At 38.8% G+C, this 24962-nt stretch overlaps 3 protein-coding genes across 4 annotated transcripts in view; 2 read left to right on the top strand and 1 right to left on the bottom strand.

Annotated features, from left to right (window-relative positions):
- The window catches only part of phox2a (paired like homeobox 2A), a 180303-nt gene that overhangs the window by 30655 nt on the left and 124686 nt on the right, over positions 1-24962 (bottom strand). The gene's annotated exons all lie outside the window — the stretch shown is intronic.
- On the top strand, positions 5866-14323 carry LOC127422190 (uncharacterized). The gene is made up of 7 exons (XM_051665520.1): positions 5866-5986; positions 7102-7245; positions 7326-7479; positions 7597-7722; positions 12719-12855; positions 12936-13089; positions 13213-14323. Exons 2-7 carry the CDS (start codon positions 7118-7120, stop codon positions 13339-13341), a joined length of 828 nt encoding a protein of 275 aa, XP_051521480.1. The 5' UTR covers positions 5866-5986; positions 7102-7117; the 3' UTR covers positions 13342-14323.
- On the top strand, positions 15803-22844 carry LOC127421842 (eukaryotic translation initiation factor 3 subunit K). Of its 2 annotated transcripts, none has more exons than XM_051665013.1 (8): positions 15803-16010; positions 16237-16335; positions 17913-18033; positions 21576-21650; positions 21925-21991; positions 22343-22420; positions 22503-22628; positions 22741-22844. In XM_051665013.1, exons 1-8 carry the CDS (start codon positions 15949-15951, stop codon positions 22770-22772), a joined length of 660 nt encoding a protein of 219 aa, XP_051520973.1. In that variant the 5' UTR covers positions 15803-15948; the 3' UTR covers positions 22773-22844. The 2 variants fall into 2 exon arrangements, with proteins under 2 accessions (XP_051520973.1, XP_051520972.1); XM_051665012.1 differs by having other exon boundaries at positions 21573-21650.

Raw genomic sequence — 24962 nt, 5'->3', positions numbered from 1 at the left:
GCCGGTTCTGGTAACCTCAGGAAATGAATCCCGGTGTTGAGATGTGGAAACAAATAGAATAATATTAGTGTATATGCCATTCAATTTTTGTAGAGTTATAGATCATGATGGATGTTTCTGGTTCCGGCAGACCTAACTAAAGCAGTCTAATTGTGAGTTGATGGATAAATTAGGTGTATGTCTGGCTAAATAGATGAGTCTTTAGTCTAGACTTAAACTGAGTGAGTGTGTCTGAGACCCGAACAGTGTTAGGGAGACTATTCCATAGTTTAGGAGCCAAATATGAAAAGGATCTACCTCCTTTTGTGGATTTTGATATTCTAGGATCTATTAACAGGACAGAATTTTGCAATCGTAATGAACGTGATGGAATATAGCGTGTCAGAAGGTCACTTAAGCACTGTGGAGCTAGACCATTCAAAGCTTTGTATGTAGTTAACAGAATTTGAAGATGAATACAAAATTTAGCAGGTAGCCAATGTAACGATGATAAAATGGGGCTAATATGATCATATTTCTTGGTTCATGTCAGCACTCTGGCTGCTGCATTTTGAACCAATTGAAGTTTATTTATTGATCTTGCTGGACATCCTCCCAGTAATGCATTACAATAATCTAATCTTGAGGTCATGAACGCATGAATTAGTTTTTCGGCAACAGAGAGTATGTGTCATAATTTAGCAATATTTCTGAGGTGGAAGAATGCTGTTCTACAATCATTGGAAATTTGATTTTCAAAGGACAGATTGATATCAAATATAACACCTAATTTCTTCGCTGTAGAAGACGATGTAACAGTACATCCATCGAGAGTCAAATTATATTTTAGCAGCTTGTTTTTAGAGGTTTTTGGTCCAATAGTTAGTACCTCTGTTTTGTCGGAATTGAGTAGAAGGAAATTTCTGGCCATCCAATCTTTGATTTCATTGATACACTCTGCTAATTTGGAGAATTGTGAAATCTCATCAGGTTTTGAAGAAATATAAAGTTGGGTATTGTCGGCATAACAGTGGAAACTTATTCCACGATTCCTGTTAATATCTCCCAGGGGAAACATTTATAAGGAGAAAAGCAGAGGCCCTAAAACTGATCCCTGTGGCACTCCATACTTAACTTTTGTTTGATTTGACAATTCCTTGTTTACACAGACAAAGTGGTAGCGGCCTGATAAACAGGACCTGAACCATGCTAATGCAAGTCCACTAATGCCAACATAATTCTCCAGCCTATTCAAGAGAATAACGTGGTCTATCGTGTCGAAGGCAGCACTAAGATCTAAAAGCACTAGAAGTGAAATGCAGCCGTGATCAGATGATAAGAGCAAGTCATTAGTAACTCTGATAAGTGCAGTCTCTGTACTGTGATGAGGCCTAAATCCTGACTGAAATTGTTCATATATACTATTTCTCTGTAGAAATGAACATAGTTGGGGGGACACTACCTTTTCTAGTATTTTTGGCATAAACGGGAGATTTGAAATCGGTCTGTAATTAGCCAATTCTCCAGGATCAAGCTGTGGCTGCTTAATAAGTGGTTTGATAACTGCCATTTTAAAGTTTCTTGGGACATGTCCTAATGATAGCGAGAAGTTAATCATATTGAGAAGAGGTTCTGAGATTACAGGGAATACCTCTTTTAAGAGCTTAGTTGGTATTGGATCTAACAAACATGTTGTGGCTTTTGATTTTTAGACAAGTTTTGTTAGCTTTTCATGACCTTTGACAGTGAAGGATTGAAGTTTCACGTGACGAAAATTATGAGACACTGTTTTCTGAGGTGCTGTGACAGATAATTGCATAATTCCAATTTTATTTATTTTATTTATTTATTTTATATTTTTCAATAAACACATTTTTATTGATTCATGCAGCAAATCACACAGACATAATATAAAATACAACCTCAAACCACATGAAATCAAAACTTTTTTTTCCTCCCCAAACAATAATCCCTCCACCCCACCCGACACAAACAAGCACTCTAGTGATCAGAAGTTAACTGACAAAGACACACAAATAGACAGTAAAACAGGTAATATTTAGACATAGAAATAAACAAACAAAAAAATTAAAAAATTAAAAACTCTAATCCCTCTCCACTTCCCCTCCCCAAGAACCCTCCAAAAAGGCCAGATAACCACCCCACTTCCTAATGAAAATATCCATGTTATCCAGCCTTCTGTACACCATCTCTTCAAACGCCGCCACCATACACAGCTCAAAGCACCACTCACGAAACGTGGGTGCATCAGACGACTTCCATCCCCTGAGAATTAACTGCCTGCCAATCATCACGCCTGTCAGAACCCAACTCTCCACGTATTTTTCACCCACATGCAGGACCGCTCCATCCCCCAAAACACACAATCTGGGGCAAAACGGACCGTGTGTTGACCACTTCACATACGAACCTCTGTACTTTCAACCAAAACTCTTGTATCCTAACACATCCCCAAAAAATATGGGATGTGTCCCCGTCTTCCGATTGGCATCTCCAGCAGGTGGGTATGTCTTTAAGACCAAGCCTATCCATTCTAGAGGGGGTCCAATAAAATCGATGCAAAATCTTAAATTGCATAAGGTGCACTCTTGCATCTCTAGATGCAGACTTGATGTTTTTTAAAATCCCAGCCCACACCCCATCCTCCAACACCAAATTAAAATCTTTCTCCCGTAATCTCTTGATAGAGGTTAAAGCTCCATCCCCCAGACTCTGAATTAACAGGGAGTAATACACTGATGCATCATGACCTTTTCCAAAAGCAGTAATCACTACTCCCAGAGTATCTGCTGCACTAGGGGGGTGTATGCTACTCCCAAAAACAGTACAGAGCAGGTGGCACAGCTGTAAATACCTAAAGAACTGAGATCTGGGGATCCCAAAATGTTGGACCATATTTTCAAAGGATCTCAACACTCCACTCTCGTATAGGTCACCGAGTGTAGTAATCCCCCTCACAATCCACTCTGACCAGCAGAAAGGGGACTTATTAATATGTAATTTAGGGTTCAGCCATATGCTCGAGGCAATATTTAAATAAATGTCCGAATTAAACACTCTGGACACTTTTGTTCATACCGAGTTCAAATGCGAGATGATGGGGTGTAACTTAACTTCACCGGTTAGTTTGATAGATCAATACAAAACCAAGGAGGGGCCCTTTCAGGTGGAAGCAACCAATGAGCCAAATGTCTGAGACCGAATGCATAATAATAAAACAAAATCTTGGGTAGGCCTAGTCCACCTTTGTCAATCGGCCTATGTAACGTATTCAAATTTAATCTGGGGCGCTTACCATTCCAAATGAAGGACTTCGCTATACTTTCAAATTGCTTGAAATAAGAGAGGGGGACATCTACAGGGAGAGATTGTAGCAGGTAGTTGAATTCTGGAATACAATTCATTTTAATTACATTGACCTTCCCAATCATCGATAAATGTAATGAAGCCCACCTGTCCACATCGCTCGAAAACCTTTTTATTAAAGGGTCAAAATTAACTCTAACTAAATCAGACAAATTTGCTGGGAATAAAATACCCAAATACTTAATGCCCTGTTTGGGCCACTGGAAGGCGCCCGGCTGGAAATCCATTACTGGGCAGTACACTGTCAGAGCCAAAGCTTCGGATTTAGACCAATTGACTTTGTATACTGAGAACTTGGAAAAGGAATTAATAATTCTGTGGAGGCAAGGCATAGATCTAGTGGGGTCGGAGACAAATAATAAAATATCATCTGCGTAAAGCAGAAGCTTATGCGCCATACCTCCCGCTGTCACCCCTGGAAAATCATCCTCCTTTCTTATCGCAGCTGCTAATGGTTCCAGGGCAAGACAGAACAATAATGGGGAAAGAGGGCAACTCTGCCGAGTGCCCCTATCCAGAGTAAAATAATCTGAAATTAATCAATTTATGTGTACCGCTGCTACAGTGTGTCTATAAAGTAACTTAATCCATCCAATAAATGTACTCCCGAACACACACATTTCCAAAATGTGGTGGCTCAGCGGTTAAGGTTCTGGGTTATTGATCAGAAGGTCAGGGGTTCAAGCCCAGCACTGCCAAGATGCCACTGCTGGGCCCTTGAGCAAGGCCCTTGACACTATCTGCTCCAGGGGCACTGTATCATGGCTGACCCTGTACTCTGACCCCAGCTTAGCTGGGATATGTGAAAAAAAGAATTTCACTGTGTATGTACAAATGTATAATGTGTGATAAATAAATATAATTATAAAAAATTATAATTATTATAAATCTTAAAAAGATAATCCCATTCAACCATTTCAAATGCCTTTTCGGCGTCAAGTGAGATAGCAGCAACCGGAGATTGATCATTCGCCACTGACCACATGATATTGATGAGACGTCTAATATTATCAGAAGAGCTACGGCCCCGAATAAACCCCACCTGATCTATATGTATAAGAGATGTCATAACTTAATCGGTTAGCCAAAATTTTTTACAACATTTTTTACATCTAGCTGGATCAGGGAAATTGGATGGTAACTTTTATACTCGCTTGGATCTTTGTCCTTTTTAAGAATCAGACTGATCCAGGCTTGTGTCATGGTTGGCGGGAGCTTTCCATTCTTTAATGAATCTGTATAAACTTCTAACAAAAGTGGAGCCAGTTCTGTAGAATAAGATCTAAAAAATTCAGCAGCAAAGCCATCTGGCCCCGGAGACTTGCCTGTAGGTAAGACCTCAATTACCTCGCCAAGCTCCTCCAAGGCTATCTCAGAATCAAGAGAGTTTTTTTGCTCAGTCGTCAATTTAGGGAGTTCTAATGGTTCCACAAATTTTCTAATATCTTCATCAGTAGATGAATATGTGGAACTATAAAGATCAAGATAGAATTCTTTAAAGGCATTATTAATATCAATGGCTGAGGTAAATATTTTATCACCAGCAGATTTCACTGAGGGAATGGTAGAAAAAGACCCTCTCTGCTTTATATATCTAGCCAAAAGCTTCCCTGCTTTGTCCCCCAACTCAAAGTATGACTGTCTTGCCCTGAATAACCAAAACTCCACTTTCCGTGACAAAATAGTATTATATCTATATTTCAATCGGGTCAATTCTCTGAGGTCATCAGATGACATACGACATTTCAGCTCTGCCTCGGCACTTTTAATATTCCCTTCCAACTCCACGAGTTCTCGTGTTTTGGATTTTTTGGGGAATGAGGCATACTGTATGATCCGACCCCTAAGAACCGCCTTAAGTGCCTCCCAAGACACGCCCACAGAGGATACCGAGGACCAGTTGGTCTCCATATAGACACTGATTTCAGTCTTTAACATTTGCAGTTTTTTGACGCAGACATTTTTGTCCTCTAAGGACCTCTGAGTAACTTATTGACACACAAGGGTTAATATTTTCAAATTCACGCTTAAACTAACTTATTCAATGTAGAAAGTACATTGTACAAAATCTTTTCTGCTATACTTCACCACAAAATCACTATTTTCAGTGTACACAATTTCTGGGTTTATGGCGTTTCGTTGTCACGGCAGTGAAGTAAAACTAGATATAACTTTAAACTGATGTGGTTAGTAAGTGATTCACAGTAATATCATGTTAACACACATGTAATTTACATCTTGTGTCTATACTTTTGAAACAGTGAGTATTTTAATGTTTAAAGATTGACCCCATTGACTTCCATTGTAAGTGTCTCACTGGAACACAGATTTGTGCTTTTTTTTTTTTTTTTTTTTTTAAAGAAAATGAGGGATGTTTCTAAATTATTTATGTGGTAATCAATATTATGACACAAATGCTGTCGATTGAGCTTAACTTGTATTAAACCTGAAATATTCCTTTAAGAAATATAGCATAAATGAAGTATCACACTGCTTGACTTTAGTGTGTTTAATGTACTGAAAGCCTTCCTGCCGCAGTGCACGATGGGAAACTATAAAAGCCATTTTACCTCAAACTCTCTTCAGACAAGACGATTAAAAGCTCTATAACAGCCCACAGGTGAGTCTACACCCCACACGCGCTTCACCGGCCCGGTTAACGGTAAGAGCGATTATAAATATTATTAATATATCGCCTGAATTTCCGTTCACGCGCTCAATCGATATCTTTCACATCTCTTGGATAAATTAAACTCATTTTCACACTTTCGGTCTCAGTTGTCAGTGTACACTAGCGCAGTACGTCGTCATATGTAATATGTAAATATGTGTTGTTTTAATATCGCCGTAATCGATAAAGTGCTGTTTTGTCTCTCGTATTTCAGAGCCTCTGGGGGGCGGGGTCTGAGCTGCACACCGTACGGTGATTGGCGCAGAGAGTCTGTAGCCACGCCCTCGCAGTCTGTAGTTCATGTTTATAGGCTGAATTTGTTGTTTGACTGGTGTCACGTAGAGCAGGGAATCCCCTGCTTGCAACATTTCTGATTGTTTTAGCCCAAAACTACATCCATAAAATTAGAACATCTCAAAAAGCCATTGTATACTGTTTTATAATACCTTCCCGTAAGACTTAGCCTATTATTATGCAGTTTATACATTCCTGTACTCGTGTAAATGCAAGTAAAGTTTGATTTTGAGGGGGGAAAGTAGAACCAGTTGCTTCGTACTTGAAGGGATGTTTGTATTGTATTGGAAAAAAGTGCTTTAGAGCTACTTAAATGTGAAAACATTAACAGAGTGATAAATTATGGTAATACAGCACATGATGACGCTAGGCTAACCAAAAAGCACCATAGTACTTCCATTCCCGCATTAAACACCCGGTAATGCATCTGTAGAGTCTCGTCTTTACAGGCCGACTGTAACTGTCAGGAACAGTCGAGTGATTGATAGTGAAATTGTCGAAGTTTAATCGTCAGTTCGTGTCTTTTCTCGCTCAGTTTTCTACGCTTATCAAACAAGCGCCATGATACGCACAGCAGTGGGCGGGGCGGGGCCGCCTACTTTATTTACAGTGCTGGGATTGGGCCGAATATGAATACTAATGATGTGAGGCGGGCCTTTGAGACATGATTGACGTAAGGAGCATCTTAAAGGGAACGTTCATCTGATTTTAATTTATAGCAAATATAATATTGTTTGTCATGTGTAATATTGAGTGTGTGTGTTTATAAGGTAATAGTGTGTCAGTATGGCCCGTACTAAGCAGACCGCCCGTAAATCCACTGGAGGAAAAGCCCCCCGTAAGCAGCTGGCGACTAAAGCTGCTCGTAAGAGTGCACCCTCCACCGGAGGAGTCAAGAAGCCCCATCGCTACAGGTGATGATGTCACATCAGTCATCATTTAATCATATGGACCCTGAGTTCATGTGTTAATATGTTGTGTTTATGTTCTGTAGGCCCGGAACTGTGGCTCTGCGTGAGATCCGTCGGTACCAGAAGTCCACTGAGCTGTTGATCCGTAAACTTCCATTCCAGCGTCTGGTGCGTGAGATCGCACAGGACTTTAAAACCGACCTGCGCTTCCAGAGCGCCGCCATTGGAGCCCTGCAGGTCAGTTCAAACGCGGTCAAAATCAAACTCGTTCTGATCCTGTTTGTCTATTGTAACGCACACAGTGTGTCGTTGTGATTCAGTATTCATCTGTCTGCTGTGTGTGTGTGTTTACAGGAGGCCAGTGAGGCGTATCTCGTGGGTCTGTTTGAGGACACTAACCTGTGCGCCATCCACGCCAAACGTGTCACCATCATGCCCAAAGACATCCAGCTGGCACGCCGCATCCGCGGAGAACGCGCTTAACCTTCGGTCCATCTATCTTCCCCATCTCTTCATCTTATTTTTTGTACTCGAGTGTCAATTATTGTGAGACCTTTCTATGTTTGTGTTTGTGTTGGTTTTGAACTCTCAGGCAGCGCTCTTGTGATGTTTTGGGTGGTTTAATACACAAGAGTTTGAAAATGACATGGGCATACAAACCGTTGGATGCGATGGACCTTATTATGTCCTCAGGGTACTAACTAAAGTAACAGAAGGTGCTAAATCGGCATTTACCGTCTGAAAGAATTCGGTTGTGCTAAATCTGAATAAAGATTAAAGAGTCGATGGGTGCTAACCTCCTCATTCTTCTTTTACTCCTCACTGGAAGGGTCAGAATCATCATGAAACACTCTTTCTCTTGAAATATGTTTTGTATTGTTCGAGTGTGTTATAATGTATTCTCAATTGTCTTATTTTGCTGTGACGCACAGATTGGCTAGTGTGTATATCATTTCACTGATGGATTCTGTGTTTGGGTCCTAAATGTCCTCTACATGCAGAAAAAGTGTTTGCAGTTCTGTATATGTGTTTAGAAGAAATTATGTTATTGAGGAGCAAATGGAGCAACAGACGACAGACTGTACCTGTTTTATAACATTTGATATATTCATGAGTCCTTTAGTGAGATATTTAGTAAACTCAGGTTTTTCTACACCCTTTCATAGTTTTTATCACAAGGTGATTGTTTTTTATGTCTAAGTCTAGAAAGCAAATTTTTTTACTACACAAATAAGGAATTAATAAATGGGTATTGAAGTGTTACTGAATGGTCTCTTTCTCCACCGATATCTTTATTTTCTCAATCTGTATTATATTTAAATGGCAATATACATTTGTCATATAGTTTCAGGTGTTAGGAACAAACTTTGAAATGGCTGCAAAAATCATAACTGTTTATATTGACCTAGTAGATGATGAATTTAGGTTTTAAAGGTGTATGCTATTTATTTCATGGATAGGTATGCAAAAAAAAAAAAAAAAAAATCACTTTTAATTAATTCCTTATTTGTGTAGTAAAAAAAGATTTTAATGAAATAAGTGTCGTGAGATATCTCACCGGTCTCTGTGACAGCTCTAGACTCTGTAAACACTCTGATGCTTTCGACCTGTCAATCATTTTCTCATAGTATTGCAGTTGCAGAAAATTATTGAGGCTTAATGCCATTTTTATGCCATGTTGTTCATAACAGTTGTCAGTTGAGGGCGCTGTTTTGCTGCTGTTGTTTTTAAACAACCGTTTCTGCTCATGTTGGTCTCAATAAAGCTCATTTGGTATCTCTGGAGGGCGGGGTTTTGGAAAGAGGGGGCGTGGCTACTCCAACAGCTCAGTCTCATGGAAGTAGAATGGCTAAAATATCTTACAGAAGCTTTAATGACAAAAAGTGCCCCAGCTCACTCTAGATACATCAGATTAGTCATTATATTTTCAGTGTTTCTGGCAAATGTGTTTTCTAAGACAACAGAAGTGTTTTTAATCCTGCAGTAACATTATTCTACTGTAAGTGCATTCAGACTTTCATTTAAGTGTGATAAATGAGTTAATGTGACTGATGGACAGTGATAAATGGCTTACAATGTGATCGTGCTGTGTAATGTGTATTTTAATAGGTTAATGTGGCAGCGATCATGTATTTTTATAACAGGCTGAAGTAAAATAAGAAGCAGTGATAAATATTTTCCTTTAAAGGAATATTCTGAGTTCAATACACGCTCAATCGACAGCACTTTTGGCATAATCTTACCACAAAAATATTATTTTGACTCGTCCCTCCTTTTCTTTAACAAAAGTAAAAATCTGTTCCAGTGAGACACTTACAATGGAAGTGAAGGCCAATGTATGGAGGGTTTAAAGGAAGAAATGTGAAGTTTATAATTGTATACGAGCACTTGTGTATTATTTGAGCTGTAAAGTTGTTTAAATCATTTTTACAGTCATTTTAAAGTTTTAGTGTTAATGGCGTTACGTCGTCATGGTAACAAAGTTGTAAATTTGTCTATAACTTTCCACAGATGTGGTTAGTAAGTGATTTTATCTCAGTAAAATCATGTTAACACACATATTGTTTATGTCTTGTGTGTATACTTTTGAAACAGTGAGTATTTTAATGTTTACAGATTATTGACCCCATTGACTTCCATTGTAAGTGTCTCACAGGAACACATTTGTGCTTTTATAAAGAAAAGGAGGGACGAGTCGAAATTACATTTTTGTGGTAATCAATATTATGCCGCAAATACTGTCGATTGAGCTAATTTGTGTAAACCCAGAATATTTCTTTAAGTATCGATTAATTTGCGTTGCCAGTGTATCTTACATACGGAGCCCCTTAAAGGACACAGCGGGAATTTCCTGAAATAGTTTTGCATTCCCTCGCAATAAATTTACCATGGATTTACTAAAACAATCATATTTTAACCTTGATATTCATAGTAAAACTATAGTACTTATACAGAAAAACAAATCTATGGTAATAAATATCATAATTATGTGGTTATTTTGATTTTAGTGCAAATATCATGGTATTTGTAGTAAAACTATAGTAACTACAAGATTAACCATGATTAATGTAAAGTAAAACTATGATTACTATATGGATACAGTATAATGTATTATAAACATGGTTTCCACCAAAAAAAAAAAAAAAAACATGGTTACTTAACGTACTTTTCATAATTACTACAATATTACTATAGAAAAAGAAAACATGTTTTCCACCAGAAACTAAAGTTACTACAGTTTACAGTATTGATAGCACTTTATTATAATGTTACATTTGTTAACATTATCAAATGCATTATGTATCATTAACAATGAACAAAATAATTTTTACAGTATTTATTAACTTTTAGTAATGTTAGTAAACAACAGGGGACAGGGGCGAAAGGATAAAAAAAGGGCACTGATTTTTTTAATGTATTATTTAATTATTATTTTTTTTAGAGTAGCACTTATATATATATAATTAGCTAATTCTTTGCTTTTTGAGTATTTAAGCATTTTTCTTGTATTATAAACATAATTTGTAGCATCAAAAATGAGTTCAAAGTATGTAAACATGCTGAAATGTAGGTTACATATTATTTATTATACATGCTGCCTGCACTGCAGACAGAAAATAAATGTATGCATGCTCTTGAGTCACTTAAATAATAATATATAGACATATTTTGGCATACTTTGACGTTCCGTGCTGAAAAATGAAATCATCAAAATAATTAATAACTACTCGCCTCAATAACACAAAATTGATGTTGTTTTAAAGACTTTACGATGCCTATAACCAACTCTTACCAGGTGCTTTTTACTTGCTGACAAATTAGAAGTGTTCCGTTTCCATAACTTATGAAATATGATTATTTACGCTACACAAACTGTCAAACAAACGGTCAAATCATCGTGCCGATCGGAAAGTTTGCGAGTAGAAACAACACATTATTTCACTCACATATTAAAGTAATATCAAGTAACGGCCTGGAGGAAAAAAAGCATTTAGAGTGTACATGCGTGAACAGATATCTTCTGTCGCATTTCGCTTGTAACTTCATGAAACACAAACAGAATAAAGAAACAGCTGATGCTCCGTGACGCCACTTTGATGCTCTGAATTCAAAATGACATTTTTGCTCCCTCAAAGAGCACTGCTGCGGGAGGGACGCCACTCGAAAGCTCGTTCCAAACGAAAGTGAGAAACTGAATGGGCCCTTCCATAAGACGAAGTGTACATTTATACAGTAATTCCCGTCAGAGTACCCACTTAAGGGCTCTGCACCTCGGAGTGAGTATAGGGCATAGGGAGGATCACTTACGATTAGAATCCGCCCCCAATCTGCTGTTAAAGGCACCTACGCTCTATTTACTTTAATACCCCGCGATTTACAAAGAAACCACATAATAACACATTACTGTTATTGTGAGATTATTACGAGATTTTAATTTAATTATTACACTTTCTACTTTTTTTCTGGACGACCAGAAGGGCACCTTTGTGAATTAAATGAATGAAAGGGGCAAGGGTTAGTGTCCCTGCTGCCCCCGTTCTGTGCACGCCACAGTTCATAGTACATGTAAAAGATCTATTCATTGTTGATTCATGTTAACTAATGTTGTTTACTAATGTTAACATATGTAACCTTATTTTAAAGTGTTACCACAACTATACTATAGTAAAAGCATATTTAAACTATGATATTCGCATAGTAAAACCATGATACCATTCCCCATACTTGTGATATGTGCAGCGGACTTTGCTGTATTAATGTGTATTTTAAGAGGTAAAAGTGTCTGATGATATATGATATATTTATAAAAGTATGATGAACATCAGTGGAGCAGCGGTGCATTGTGGGAGCTGCTGAATGACGTATTTCCGGTACAGTAAATAACACTGAACTCTAAACACTCTTCTAATAACATCACTTATACAGAGGTAAGACCTTCCACACCACATCAATATTAGTGTGTGTGTTATCTAAACGTTTTTAGCCAATAAACAGCCGTTTTTTGGGTTATTTCGAGTAAATGTGTTGTGGTTTGTGTTTATATGAGTAAAACACTGAAGAGCTCCAGCTGTAAAATCCATCAAAAAATAAACCAATAATTCACAAACGCCGAAAATCCACATAAACGCCTCCATTCCCGCATTAAACACCCGGTAATGCATCTGTAGAGTCTCGTCTTTACAGGCCGACTGTAACTGTCAGGAACAGTCGAGTGATTGATAGTGAAATTGTCGAAGTTTAATCGTCAGTTCGTGTCTTTTCTCGCTCCGTTTTCTGCGCTTATCAAACAAGCGCCATGATACGCACAGCAGTGGGCGGGGCGGGGCCTTTGAGACATGATTGACGTAAGGAACTCTCGGCTGTTTCAAGCGTCAGAGCATCTTAAAGGGAACGTTCATCTGATTTTAATTTATAGCAAATATAATATTGTTTGTCATGTGTGTAATATTGAGTGTGTGTGTTTATTAGCTAATAGTGTGTCAGTATGGCTCGTACTAAGCAGACCGCCCGTAAATCCACTGGAGGAAAAGCCCCCCGTAAGCAGCTGGCGACTAAAGCTGCTCGTAAGAGTGCACCCTCCACCGGAGGAGTCAAGAAGCCCCATCGCTACAGGTGATGATGTCACATCAGTCATCATTTCATCATATGGACCCTGAGTTCATGTGTTAACATGTTGTGTTTATGTTCTGTAGGCCTGGAACTGTGGCTCTGCGTGAGATCCGTCGGTACCAGAAGTCCACTGAGCTGTTGATCCGTAAACTTCCGTTCCAGCGTCTGGTGCGTGAGATCGCACAGGACTTTAAAACCGACCTGCGCTTCCAGAGCGCCGCCATTGGAGCCCTGCAGGTCAGTTCAAACGCGGTCAAAATCAAACTCGTTCTGATCCTGTTTGTCTATTGTAACGCACACAGTGTGTCGTTGTGATTCAGTATTCATCTGTCTGCTGTGTGTGTGTGTGTGTGTTTACAGGAGGCCAGTGAGGCGTATCTCGTGGGTCTGTTTGAGGACACTAACCTGTGCGCCATCCACGCCAAACGTGTCACCATCATGCCCAAAGACATCCAGCTGGCACGCCGCATCCGCGGAGAACGCGCTTAACCTTCTGTCTTCCTTCTCTCTGTGTTTTTCGTAGTTTCTGGAGTAACAGTGATGGTGGGGTGGGGGGTGATGTATGTGTCTCTTTGTTTTGTTTTTGGCAGCATTAGGGTACTTCCTGTTATCATGTACCAACCTGTGCCTGATCAGCATCAAACACACACACACATACACACACACATGTGATTGTGTCAGGGTCTTATTCCATCTGTTAGGTCCAATGGACTACAGAGGGGTCAGGGCTGATGTCTGCATTTAGGGGCTTTAAGGTCTCTTGTGCAGGGTGCTAACACAGCCCCGACCCGTCCCAGAGTTCTCCGTGCCATCCTTCCTCAAATGAACCTGTCCGTTGGCACCCTAGTGAACGTGTGTTTGTGGCTGTTGATCGGAACGGTGATTTGTATTCAAGTCTGAACATATCTCCATACAGTGTTTGTGACTGCAATATTAGGAAATACTTTTAATAATGATTGATTTTTTTAATGCATTTGTACGTGCTTATTTAATAGATCTCGAGTGTATTGTTGTGGATACATTACAAGTCATTTCAGTTTAAACACTCATGCATAAAGGGATATTACCTGTAACTCTGTTTCACCTTTAATTCTGATTCACCCAGAAAATAATGTGTCCTGTTGTCTGTCCTGTTCATTGGATCTTTTGATTGGAAAATCTGGTCAAAGTGAGATATTAACATTAACTGAATAAATCAGCTTGACACTGTTTTTAGTTTTGCCATGTGGCAGTTTAATTTTGAGTGCATTTCCTTTGTTAAAAGAACAGATCTCTTCTAATTGCATCCCTTCACTATGATGTGATTTTCTCAGGCAAACATGGAAAACCATTTTAACTTAATCCTGTTTAATTGGTGGGTATTTTTTGGTTTATTTTTTCCTTTATTTATAGTTTCATTCAGGTGTTTAATAAGCTGATCTTTGTAATTTGAAATTTTTCATAATTGTGTAATAAATGGATGTCACACAAACACACGGCCTTTTGAGTTTTTGTTTGTTTGTTGTTTTTCTTGTGATGAAGACAAATTTTTATGAGAAAAAAAACTACCTTTTTTTATGTGAATCTGACACATCTTTTAAAAGTGTAAATGCACAAAATTATGTATTGGTTTTCCTTGGTTTCTATTTCTATTGCTTTTTCCTGTTTACCTTGAGTGTTAAGGGAATAATGTCAGTGTGCTCAAGGAACATTTACTAAAGAGTACACAAAAGATGTAATGCGTCAATCAATAATGATGAAAACAGGGCCTGGGTAACTCAGCGAGTACTGACGCTGACTATCACACCTGGAGTTGTGAGTTTGAATTCAGGGCGTGCTGAGTGACTCCAGCCAGGTCTCCTAAGCAACCAAATTGGCCCGGTTGCTAGGGTGGGTAGAGTCACATGGGGTATAATGTGGTCGCTATAATGTGGTTCTCGCTCTCGGTGGGGCGGGTGGTGAGTTGTGTGTGGATGCCGTGGAGAATAGCGTGAAGCCTCCACACACGCTACGTCTCCGTGGTAACGCGCTCAACAAGTCACGTGATAAGATGCGCGGATTGACGGTCTCAGACGCGGAGGCCACTGAGATTCGTCCTCCACCACCCAGATTGAGGCGAGTCACTACGCCACCACGAGGACTTAGAGCGCATTGGGAATTGGGCATTCCAAACTGGGGAGAGAAAAGGGGAGAAAACAGAGAAAAAAATTCAAATAAAATAATGATGAAAACAAGTGTAAAGACAAGGGTCAAAAGTGTATCAGGGCTCGAGTCAGATATGGCACTGAAAGTGAGTTACTCTAAATTGCTCTCTTTTTTTAACACAAGATGTATTTAAATTCTTTTTTGGCTTAGTTTTTGATTTACTTTAATGAACTGATTAAATTTATAATTTTTTAAATGATAATATATATATATATATATATATATATATATATATATATATATATATATATATATATAATTTTACATAAAATGATACCACACTTTTTGTTTTAATGGTTAAAAAAGAAAAACCTCATCAAAGGTCAAATGTCATAATCAGCTATATTGGGCAAATATTGTCCTTTTGATCAAAAATTAAAATAAATAATATTTATAATATTTTGTCAGTACAGTCTGAAGGGCTCTGTTTTTATATATTATTATATAATAATATTAGTATTATATAATTAGTAGTAGTAAGTAATTAAAAAGTAGTAATTATATAATTCAATACAGCTTCAAAATTCCCGTTTGAGGTATGACTGTGTGTAATTTATGTTGTAGAACAAAACATCCACGTATCGCCAAGTAATGTCACCACAGACCTTATTTTACTCTTAAATTCAAAAACCCCATTATAAAAACCCATAGAAAAATCCCAAAGGGAACGCATGATGAATTAGACTTGATGACGTAGTCCCGTATGGAATGACTCCGCCCACGCGCACGGTGGCGCTGACAGAAGTCGTGCGCGCTCCGGAGTCCGTTACATGTACGCATCCGGTGACGTCAGGCCCTTCGCCTCATACACGCTCCACTCTCGCGTTCGTGGGAACTCAAGCGACTGAAAAAATAAAATAAAAATACGTAAAGAAGTGAAAATATACAGTAATTAAAGACACATCTGGAGTCATGGCCACGACGTTTGAGCAGATGAGAGCGAACGTGGGCAAACTACTGCGGGGCATCGACAGGTGAAGATGATCAGTTAAACAATAATGTTTATATTAATAATTCACAACAGATTAAAGTCTGTCATTACATTACTTTTGCCAAATAAATGTGACTGATAAACAGAATAAAGGCGCCTAAATAGAACCGGAAATTTTGCATCGTGCTTGCGCTTGTAATAATGAATGAGCGTAATGAATAATTAATAAGCGTAATGAATAATTAATGAGCATGTTCATTCCTTCACAGGTATAACCCGGAGAATCTGTCCACACTGGAGCGATATGTGGACACACAGGCCAGAGAAAACGCGTATGACCTGGAGGCAAATCTGGCTGTTCTCAAACTGTGAGTGTGTTTTTATACAAACTATTATTTAAATGTGTATCATATTCAAATGTAATATAGACTGTATTGGGTTTATGTATAAAAACCTGCATAATGGGCCTTATAAAACATTTAATTTATCTCCTGTTACATAAATGATCACATTCAATTCAGTGGGACAAATTACAAACAAATGCGTTTATAAATGTTGTACACAAAAATTTGTTTAAAAAACTGAATGGGCCCAAGTTAAGCGAGCTTAACTTGTATAGGACCCGCAGTATTCCTTTAAGTGCAAAACTGATTGCATAAACATACAGTTATTCCAGGCTGCATTTAAAACCCTACTGACCCGCCTGCCCTATATAGGTGGCATTAATGGGCATTTTAGCATGAGTTGAATGTTCATGTCTTGAATGTTCTCCCAATTTGGAATGCCCAATTCCCACTACTTAGTAGGTCCTTGTGGTGGCGCTGTTACTCGCCTCAATACAGGTGGCGGAGGACAAGTCTCAGTTGCCTCCGCTTCTGATACTGTCAATCCGTGCATCTTATCACGTGACTCGTTGTGCATGACACCGCGGAGACTCACAGCATGTGGAGGCTCATGCTACTCTCCGCGATCCACGCATAACTCACCACACGCCCCATTGAGAGCGAGAACCACTAATCGCGACCACGAGGAGGTTACCCCATGTGACTCTACGCTCCCTAGCAACCGGGCAAATTTGGTTGCTTAGGAGACCTGGCTGGAGTCACTCAGCACGCCCTGGATTCAAACTCGCGACTCCAGCGTGTGATAAGTCAGCGTCAATACTCACTGAGATACCCAGGCCCCCTTTATTTATTATTATTATTATTATTATTATTATTATTATTATTTTACCCTGGATGGTTACACCATATAATATTTTTTACTTTAAGCCCCAATATAAACATCAAGATGACTTTGAACTTGGTATCTGAAAACAGGTTCATCATAGTAGAGGTGTATTCAAGAAGTTGTTTGTTACAAGTAATTTTTATTTGTAAAGCGCTTTTCACAACACGCATCGTTTCAAAGCAGCTTTATGGAAAATGATGCTGTAATTGCATTTTAATGCATGTTTTTAATTACATAAAGTTGCTGTAAGTGTTCCTACTCCCTGAGAGATTTTAATGAAATAAGTTTTGTGAGATATCTCACCGATCTCTGTGACAGCTCTAGACTCTGTAAACTGCAAACAAAAATGTGTCTGCAGACAATGGTGCTTTCTACCTGTCAATCATTTTGTGCATTCTCATAGTATTGTAGTTGCAGCGAATTATTGAGACTTAATGCCATTTTTATGCCATGTTGTTCATAACAGTTGTCAGTTGAGGGCGCTGTTTTACTGACATTGTTTTTGACGTTTCTGCTCGTGTTGGTCTTAATAAAGCTCATTTGGTATCTTTGGAGGGTGGGGTTTTGAAAAAGGGGGGCGTGGCTAATCCATCGGCTCAGTCTCCTGGAAGTAGAACAGCTGAAATCGCTTGCAGCATCTTTAATAAACCTGGACAAAAAAAAACTGAGCATCAAGCATTGACCCATACCTTTTTGTGTGTGTTTGTGTTGTCAGGTACCAGTTTAACCCAGCATACTTCCAGACCACAGTAACAGCACAGATTCTGCTGAAGGCGTTGACCAATCTCCCACACACAGACTTCACTCTGTGCAAGTGCATGATCGACCAAACCCACGTATCCTTTTGGGGCCCATAACAGTAGATGGACCCTTTAAAGGGCCTTGATGCATTTCAGCACGAGTTTCAGACTAAAGCTTCTAGAACACCGAGTGTGAAGATCCGTCACTTAAAACTAAAAGTTCATCCGCCTATAAAAGTAGTCCCACCTCAAATGAATGATGTAAACACTTGACAGCTCTAATCACACACATTTTATTACTTTACATTTCTACTTTTAAACCTACCGATACACTTGCCCCATAGACTTCCACTGTAAGTGTATTCCTGTAAACATGATATTTGTTTTTATAAACTGACAGGTGAGTTATTTTCAATGGTAATTAGCAGCGTTATGGATGTTTGTGTCATTATTGTTATTATGTTTTATCTCTGAATATAACCATCACATACTTGGGGTGCGTCTCAATCAGCTCCCTGTGGCGTGAATCATTATATCGTGATCACGAATTCAGTCCTCTCTGTGTACCTCGTGTCACTATTTCAAGTGACCCAGCAACAACGTGTTTGACATTTTTTGGATAATTAAAAAAAAATTCAGCTTAAAACTACTCAAACACGCATTACTCCCGCAGACTCGTTGGAAAATAGCAAACGCATGTCAGAGTAATGGCGACCCCGGCAACAGTTGCTAAGACAGGATTGGTCAGAAACGCTTTTAAGGCGGGGCTTAGCGAAGGGTCAATTACCCGTGACACGATAACGAGCCCGCGCATTCAAGCACAGCTGTTATTAGTCAGCGTCATCTGTATAAATGACTCAATAGAGCACAACATTCTGGATCTGGAAGTAAAAATCACATTCATTTATCCTGTAGACGAACTGATTATTAACGATAACTAATAAACCTTTAAAGACAGAACTACCGTGAGCTACGAGGATGTTCATCGATGGTATATGCTTCTGTTATTTCAACTTCATTGTTTAAAAATCATGTTTGATAGCAGAATTCATGATAAGCAACTACATTACCCATGGTCCACCAATCAGAGAACCGCGGCCAACGAAACCCGCGAAACGTGCCTCGGAGCCGCCGCCCACTTCCACGACGCACTGGGAATGATGTAATCGAGTTGGTCTCACTTCACCCTTAAACTACTTATATAGATGTGTGTGTGTGTGTGTGTGTATATATATATATATATATATATATATATATATATATATATATATATATATATATATATATTTAGTTTTATATATTCACATAGCCTTTTATTCAATGACATCATTCGCAATGCTTCATGGGATTGTAGTCTGTGCCCTCATTAAAGATGGTAAGTGCACAGTCTTGTATCTTTATCATTATGTCTCATTTTAAATCGTTTTTTTGCCTCAAAATAAAGTTTGTGATGTTGTTATTCTCCTTGTAGCTGGTTGGTTTGATTCATGGCTCACAACTGTTTTATGAAGGATTTTATTAAAGTCTATGGAAGAAATAAATGAGGAAAATACTTCCCAGATGGCTGAAAAAGTGGACGGGCACTGTTGCGCTCTATTGTGCGGTTTCGTTGAAGATATTAAAACGCACGGTGTTATAATGAAAGATAAATGATGTTAAAAAAAGAAATAATATAAAGGAGTGTATTTTAAACTTTTAACAATTCTAATGTTTATTAGAAATGAGTAATATGGATGAAAGACATTACAAACATCTCTTTTAAAGAGAAATTAAGGCTTTGACATCATATATTTACATTTGTGCTCGTTTTCTAACGACTTGAAAGACTTCAGAAGACATGACAACGTTTCCGGAAAGAAACATAGTGAGCAACGATAGCCCCCATTTTGCACAGTGCATTCTGGGAAATTTTAGGGAGCGAAAGTTTCAGGGAACTGGAACAATTTTGCGATTGAGACCCTTAAAGGGATAGTTCACCCAAAAATGAAAATCATCATTTACTCACCCTCATGCCATCACAGATGTGTATGACTTTCTTTTTTCAGCTGAACACATTTGAAGAAAAATAGAAAAATATCTCAGCTCAGAAGGTCCTTAAAATGCAAGTGGATGGTGACCAGAACTTTGAAGCTCCAAAAACATCATCCATACGACCACAGCAGTTAAATTAATGTCTTCTTTTTATCCCCTTTTTTCCCAATTTTGGAATGCCCAATTCCTACTACTTTGTAGGTCCTCGTGGTGGCGCAGTTACTCGCCTCAATCCGTGTGGTGGAGGACAAGTCTCAGTTGCCTCCTCTTCTGAGACCGTCAATCCGCGCATCTTATCACGTGACTCGTTGTGCATGACACCGCGGAGACTCACAGCATGTGGAGGCTCATGCTACTCTCTGCAATCCACGCACAACTTACCACACGCCCCATTGAGAGCGAGAACCACTAATCACGACCACGAGGAGGTTACCCCATGTGACTCTACCCTCCCTAGCAACCGGGCCAATTTGGTTGCTTAGGTGACCTGGCTGGAGTCACTCAGCACACCCTGGATTCAAACTCACGACTCCAGGTGTGATAGTCAGCGTCAATACTCGCTGAGATACCCAGACCCCCAAATTAATGTCTTCTAAAGTGACATGATTGCTTTAGGTGCGAAAAAGATCAATATTTAAGTACTTTTTAACTATAAATCATCACTTCTGGTCAGCAGCGGTATACGCATTCACGAGAGGGCGGAGTTCACACGGTCTGTCGTGTGACGTATGGATGTAATCTCACGTTTTTCTCTCGGTTGAAACATCCAGAATGAGCACACAAATGCTACATTTTGAGTAAACATACAGATACAAATACAGATCTAAACCAAAACCAACGGAGCAGTGGTCCTCCTACTCGGTTGTAAACAGCGCCGCTCTTCCGGGTGTGTCGCACATGTGTCTGTTCTTGTGTGAACATGCTAACGAGATTACCTCACGCACGTGTACTGCTGCTGACCGGAAGCGACGATTTATAGTTAAAAAGTCATTAAAATGTGATCTTTTTCAAACCAAAAGTGATCGTTTCGCTTAAAAGACATTACATTTAACCAGTGGAGTCGTATGGATGACGTTTATGTACATTTATGCATTTGGCAGATGCTTTTATCCAAAGTGACTTACAGTGCATTTATTTCAGGGACAATCCCCCCGGAGCAACCTGGAGTTAAGTGCCTTGCTCAAGGACACAATGGTGGTGGCTGTGGGGATCGAACCAGCAACCTTCTGCTTACCAGTTATTTGCTTTAGCCCACTACATCACCACCACTCTATGTGGTGTCACATAGAGTCAGTTTATGCTGACTGTCTGTTCTTTTTGGAGCGTCAAAGTTCTGGTCACCATCCACTTGCATTTTAAGGACCTGCTGGGCTAAGATATTTTTATATTCATTTGTGTTCTGCAGAAGAAAGAAAGACATACAGATCTGGGATGGCATGAGGGTGAGTAAATGATGAGAGATTTTAATTTTTGGGTGAACTATCCCTTTAATATGGCTGACTCCCTGATCAGTGGTCTGACTTCTGAACAAGGGAGCTGATTGAAATGCACCATTGGTGATGAGATTTCATTAGTTTGCTGCCGTTTCCTTGACTACAGTGTCGCAGCAAGAGGAGCGGCCGATAAGACAGATCCTGTATCTCGGGAACCTGCTGGAGACGTGCCACTTCCAGAGCTTCTGGGTACACACACACACACACACACACACACACACACACACGTATTACACTATTTAAGTGAGGACATCTCATAAATGCTATGGTTTTTGTATTGTGTGGTAATGATATTTTACATACACAAACCTGTTAATGTGAGTAGGTTTAAAGTAAAACATGTTTAACTAGCGTGGACATTAAAAAAAAGTCCTTACAAAGTTTTGAGTAGTATCATACACATGCGGCTGTCTTTGTTTTTGTGTGCGAGTTGAAGTTTTATGGTGTGTGTGTGTGTTTTCAGACCAGTCTAGAGGAGAATAGAGAGTTAATTGATGGAATCACTGGATTTGAAGACTCTGTGCGGAAATGTGAGTGATCATTATGTTTTGGCTGCGTCAAAAATATACTTTTTATAGATCTCTGGGTGTAAATAAGGTGGCTCTGAAAAACAGCTTTTGTTTTGTTCCCAATCATGTCAACTATATCTGTGAAAAATGTTGTGTTAATACGACAAAGCAATCGTAAGTTATAACATTACAAATATAATTGATCATAGTGTCCATTTGTTAATGAGCTCAAGGTTTTGCTGTTTAGTTCTACTTTTTGTTTTTCATCATATGAGCCCTTTAATAACTGAAACACCTGTCAAAATACACTGAATAACTGGAGACCATATGTTTTTTCAATGCCATGATGACTTGCTGTGTTTCTCTCTCTAGTCATCTGTCATGTGGTGGGCATCACGTATCAGAACATTGAGTATGGACTGTTGGCTGAGATGTTGGGAGACCCTCTGGGTGAGATTACCATCTGCAGATAGTCCCTTTTGTGTCTCACGTGTGTGTAAAGCCAGTCCTGATCATATGTTTTTCCTCTCAGACACACAGGTGAAGGTTTGGATGAATAAGTACGGTTGGACGGAGAATGAAGATGGACAGATATTCATTCATAGTCAGGAGGAGAGCGTCAAACCCAAGAACATTGTGGAGAAAATCGACTTTGAGAGTGAGTTTATTTTTGCTGCAGTGAAAACAAACATAACCATGATGTATGAAACTCTAGTTGGTCTTCATGAGTGTTTAAAGTGTTTCTGACTGGTGTTCTTTTGGGTCCATAGGTGTGTCCAGCATCATGGTTACATCAAAGTGAAAACACACACACACACACACACTGTTTCTCGACTGCCTGATTTTTTTCAATAAACGAATTTCAACGAAGCAAGGTGGAGTCATATTTTTCCTGTCAATATTTACACACCTTACTCTTCATCTCTTGTGCATTTTTGGGCTTCCACCAGCAATATTTCACACTCAAATTTAAAAGCTCAACATTTACACATTGTGATATACTCCAGTTATTAATAAATAATCTTAAATATGTTTACAATCTTATGATGAATATATTGTAAACACAAGATGTGCTCGTCCACAGACATTCAGTCTAATTTTCAGTTCATGCACTACCCTCATTATTTCATTGAATATCTCGGCCTCTGAGTGGACTATAAGCTCAATTCAGGTGTCATTAGAAAGCTGAGATCCTCCCCTTTGATCTATAACGTTTCTGATATATTTGTTTTGCATGCTTTTCCTGCGGGACTGCATATTATGTTCTGGACATCTATGATATAACACTGGATTATTCACACAAGCAAGCTCACAATCAAGTAAACAGTGGCTCATTTGTTTTAGCAAACTGTCTACGGTAAAAGCAGCTATAAAGTTTTTGCTATTTGGGGCTTACAGCAGCATTTATTGGAGCATAACAGAGACGTTTGTATTTGATGACTTACAAATATCATATTTCACTTTGTGATTCTTTTGAAAATCTTTTAAAGTGTGGTATTAGTGCAGCAAAATTAACTGTAAAGTCACATTCCTGAGAATGAGAGCTTTCATTTGATATATGACTTGATATTATTATTTCTACCACATAACCACTAGGTGGCGCTTATTTGCGACAGATTTTTTTAAGGCCTTATTTTTTATTTTAAGTAACAAATGCAGAAGTGTTGGTTATCTATGAAAAGTTCAGATTCTACACTTTCAAATGATACATCTGCCTGACTTGTGTATACAGGGACTTAAGCATTTAAAGTGTCAACTTTTTTTGTGATATAGCGCTCCCTTTTGGACCCGCCGAGGTTAAACATTGCATGCACAAATAACTGGCCATAAGCTCTTCAAGTCAAGACAGAATTTGTTTAGTTTAATAGCATTTTCTGCACTGATTTTGAGTAAAATGTGTGAAATTCTGCAAAATGGATCTGAACATGGTAAATGAGAGTACTGTGCTCTTATTAACTGCTGGAAGCACCATCATATTAGCCAACATATTTAATAAACGAACAAGCAAGAGGTAAGGGACGTGTGAAACTCGAATAATGGTTGTTAAAATTCTGCAGATTGTGTGTGTACCGTAACCAAAACCTTGTTAAAACAGCTTCAGATTTAATTCCGTGCACGCTAATGTTACAACTTGTAGGCAAATGTAAATAAAATTGGCAAGCACTGTCTGAAATCGCCAGTTCTGATCTGATTGGCTGGAAATCAAGTTGTGTTTACAAGCTGCCAGGTTGCTGCAATGAATGCCTTTTGGGGAAGAACTACACTAGTCACTGGATTTGACCAAGTTTGACAGGTTAGTGGCATCAAATCTTTCAAATTGTATTGTGATTATTGTGCATCATATTAACTGAGAATAGAACAACTATACAGAATATTTGTATTTTCAAAAATTCTATTATCACATCGCACAATTGGAAATAAACTAGTGAAATCACTTTGCAATATATTAATTTTTAAATGTGTCAATATTGAATATCATCTCGACCAGGGGATTTTTTTTATCTAGAAAAGAAAAAATGGCTTAAAGTTTTACTACATAATTTAATAAGAGCACATCTTACCCAGTGCTCCATCATGTATAGTTGAATCTCTTTCAGATGCTAACCTCTAAATAGTGAACTCTTGAAAGAGAACCTTAAACTGAAGCACTGCTGACCACAGGTGAAAGTGAACAACATCAAACAACAAGACAGGTCAACTCATCTCTCCATATATCATGTTAAATAGTGCCTTTTATATCGTGTGGCACGTTGGCGGTGAGTGAAGAAAAAATCTCGGTTATTATGTGTTATTTCATGTCTTTTATTTTGAAATGTAAATGTTGTCTTTTATTTTGGAGATCCATCATTACCAGCGCTCACACACCTGAGGATTCATGTCCTGGCCTCTCTTGGGGGGCTACCCCACTGTCTTTCCTAGTCACGGCTACCCCAACATCTAGTCACAGAGGCTCCTCTGGTGTCAAGTCCTGCTACGGAGGCTTTTCTTGTCA

This window comes from Myxocyprinus asiaticus, chromosome 31 (genome assembly GCF_019703515.2).
Source record: "Myxocyprinus asiaticus isolate MX2 ecotype Aquarium Trade chromosome 31, UBuf_Myxa_2, whole genome shotgun sequence".
Classification (NCBI taxonomy): Eukaryota; Metazoa; Chordata; class Actinopteri; order Cypriniformes; family Catostomidae; genus Myxocyprinus; species Myxocyprinus asiaticus.
The sequence above is the reverse complement of the archived record's forward strand: the minus strand, read 5'-3'. Positions and strand labels throughout refer to the sequence as shown.

Bases quoted from the DNA above. Each gene is read 5' to 3' on its own strand.
- LOC127422190 (XM_051665520.1), top strand. From the start codon at position 7,118: ATGGCCCGTACTAAGCAGACCGCCCGTAAATCCACTGGAGGAAAAGCC. The intron at 7,723-12,718 runs TAACCTTCGGTC...ATTAGCTAATAG, and splicing joins GCATCCGCGGAGAACGCGCT to TGTGTCAGTATGGCTCGTAC. The intron at 13,090-13,212 runs GTCAGTTCAAAC...GTGTGTTTACAG, and splicing joins CCGCCATTGGAGCCCTGCAG to GAGGCCAGTGAGGCGTATCT.
- LOC127421842 (XM_051665012.1), top strand. From the start codon at position 15,949: ATGGCCACGACGTTTGAGCAGATGAGAGCGAACGTGGGCAAACTACTG. The intron at 16,336-17,912 runs GTGAGTGTGTTT...TTGTGTTGTCAG, and splicing joins AATCTGGCTGTTCTCAAACT to GTACCAGTTTAACCCAGCAT. The intron at 21,651-21,924 runs GTACACACACAC...GTGTGTTTTCAG, and splicing joins GCCACTTCCAGAGCTTCTGG to ACCAGTCTAGAGGAGAATAG.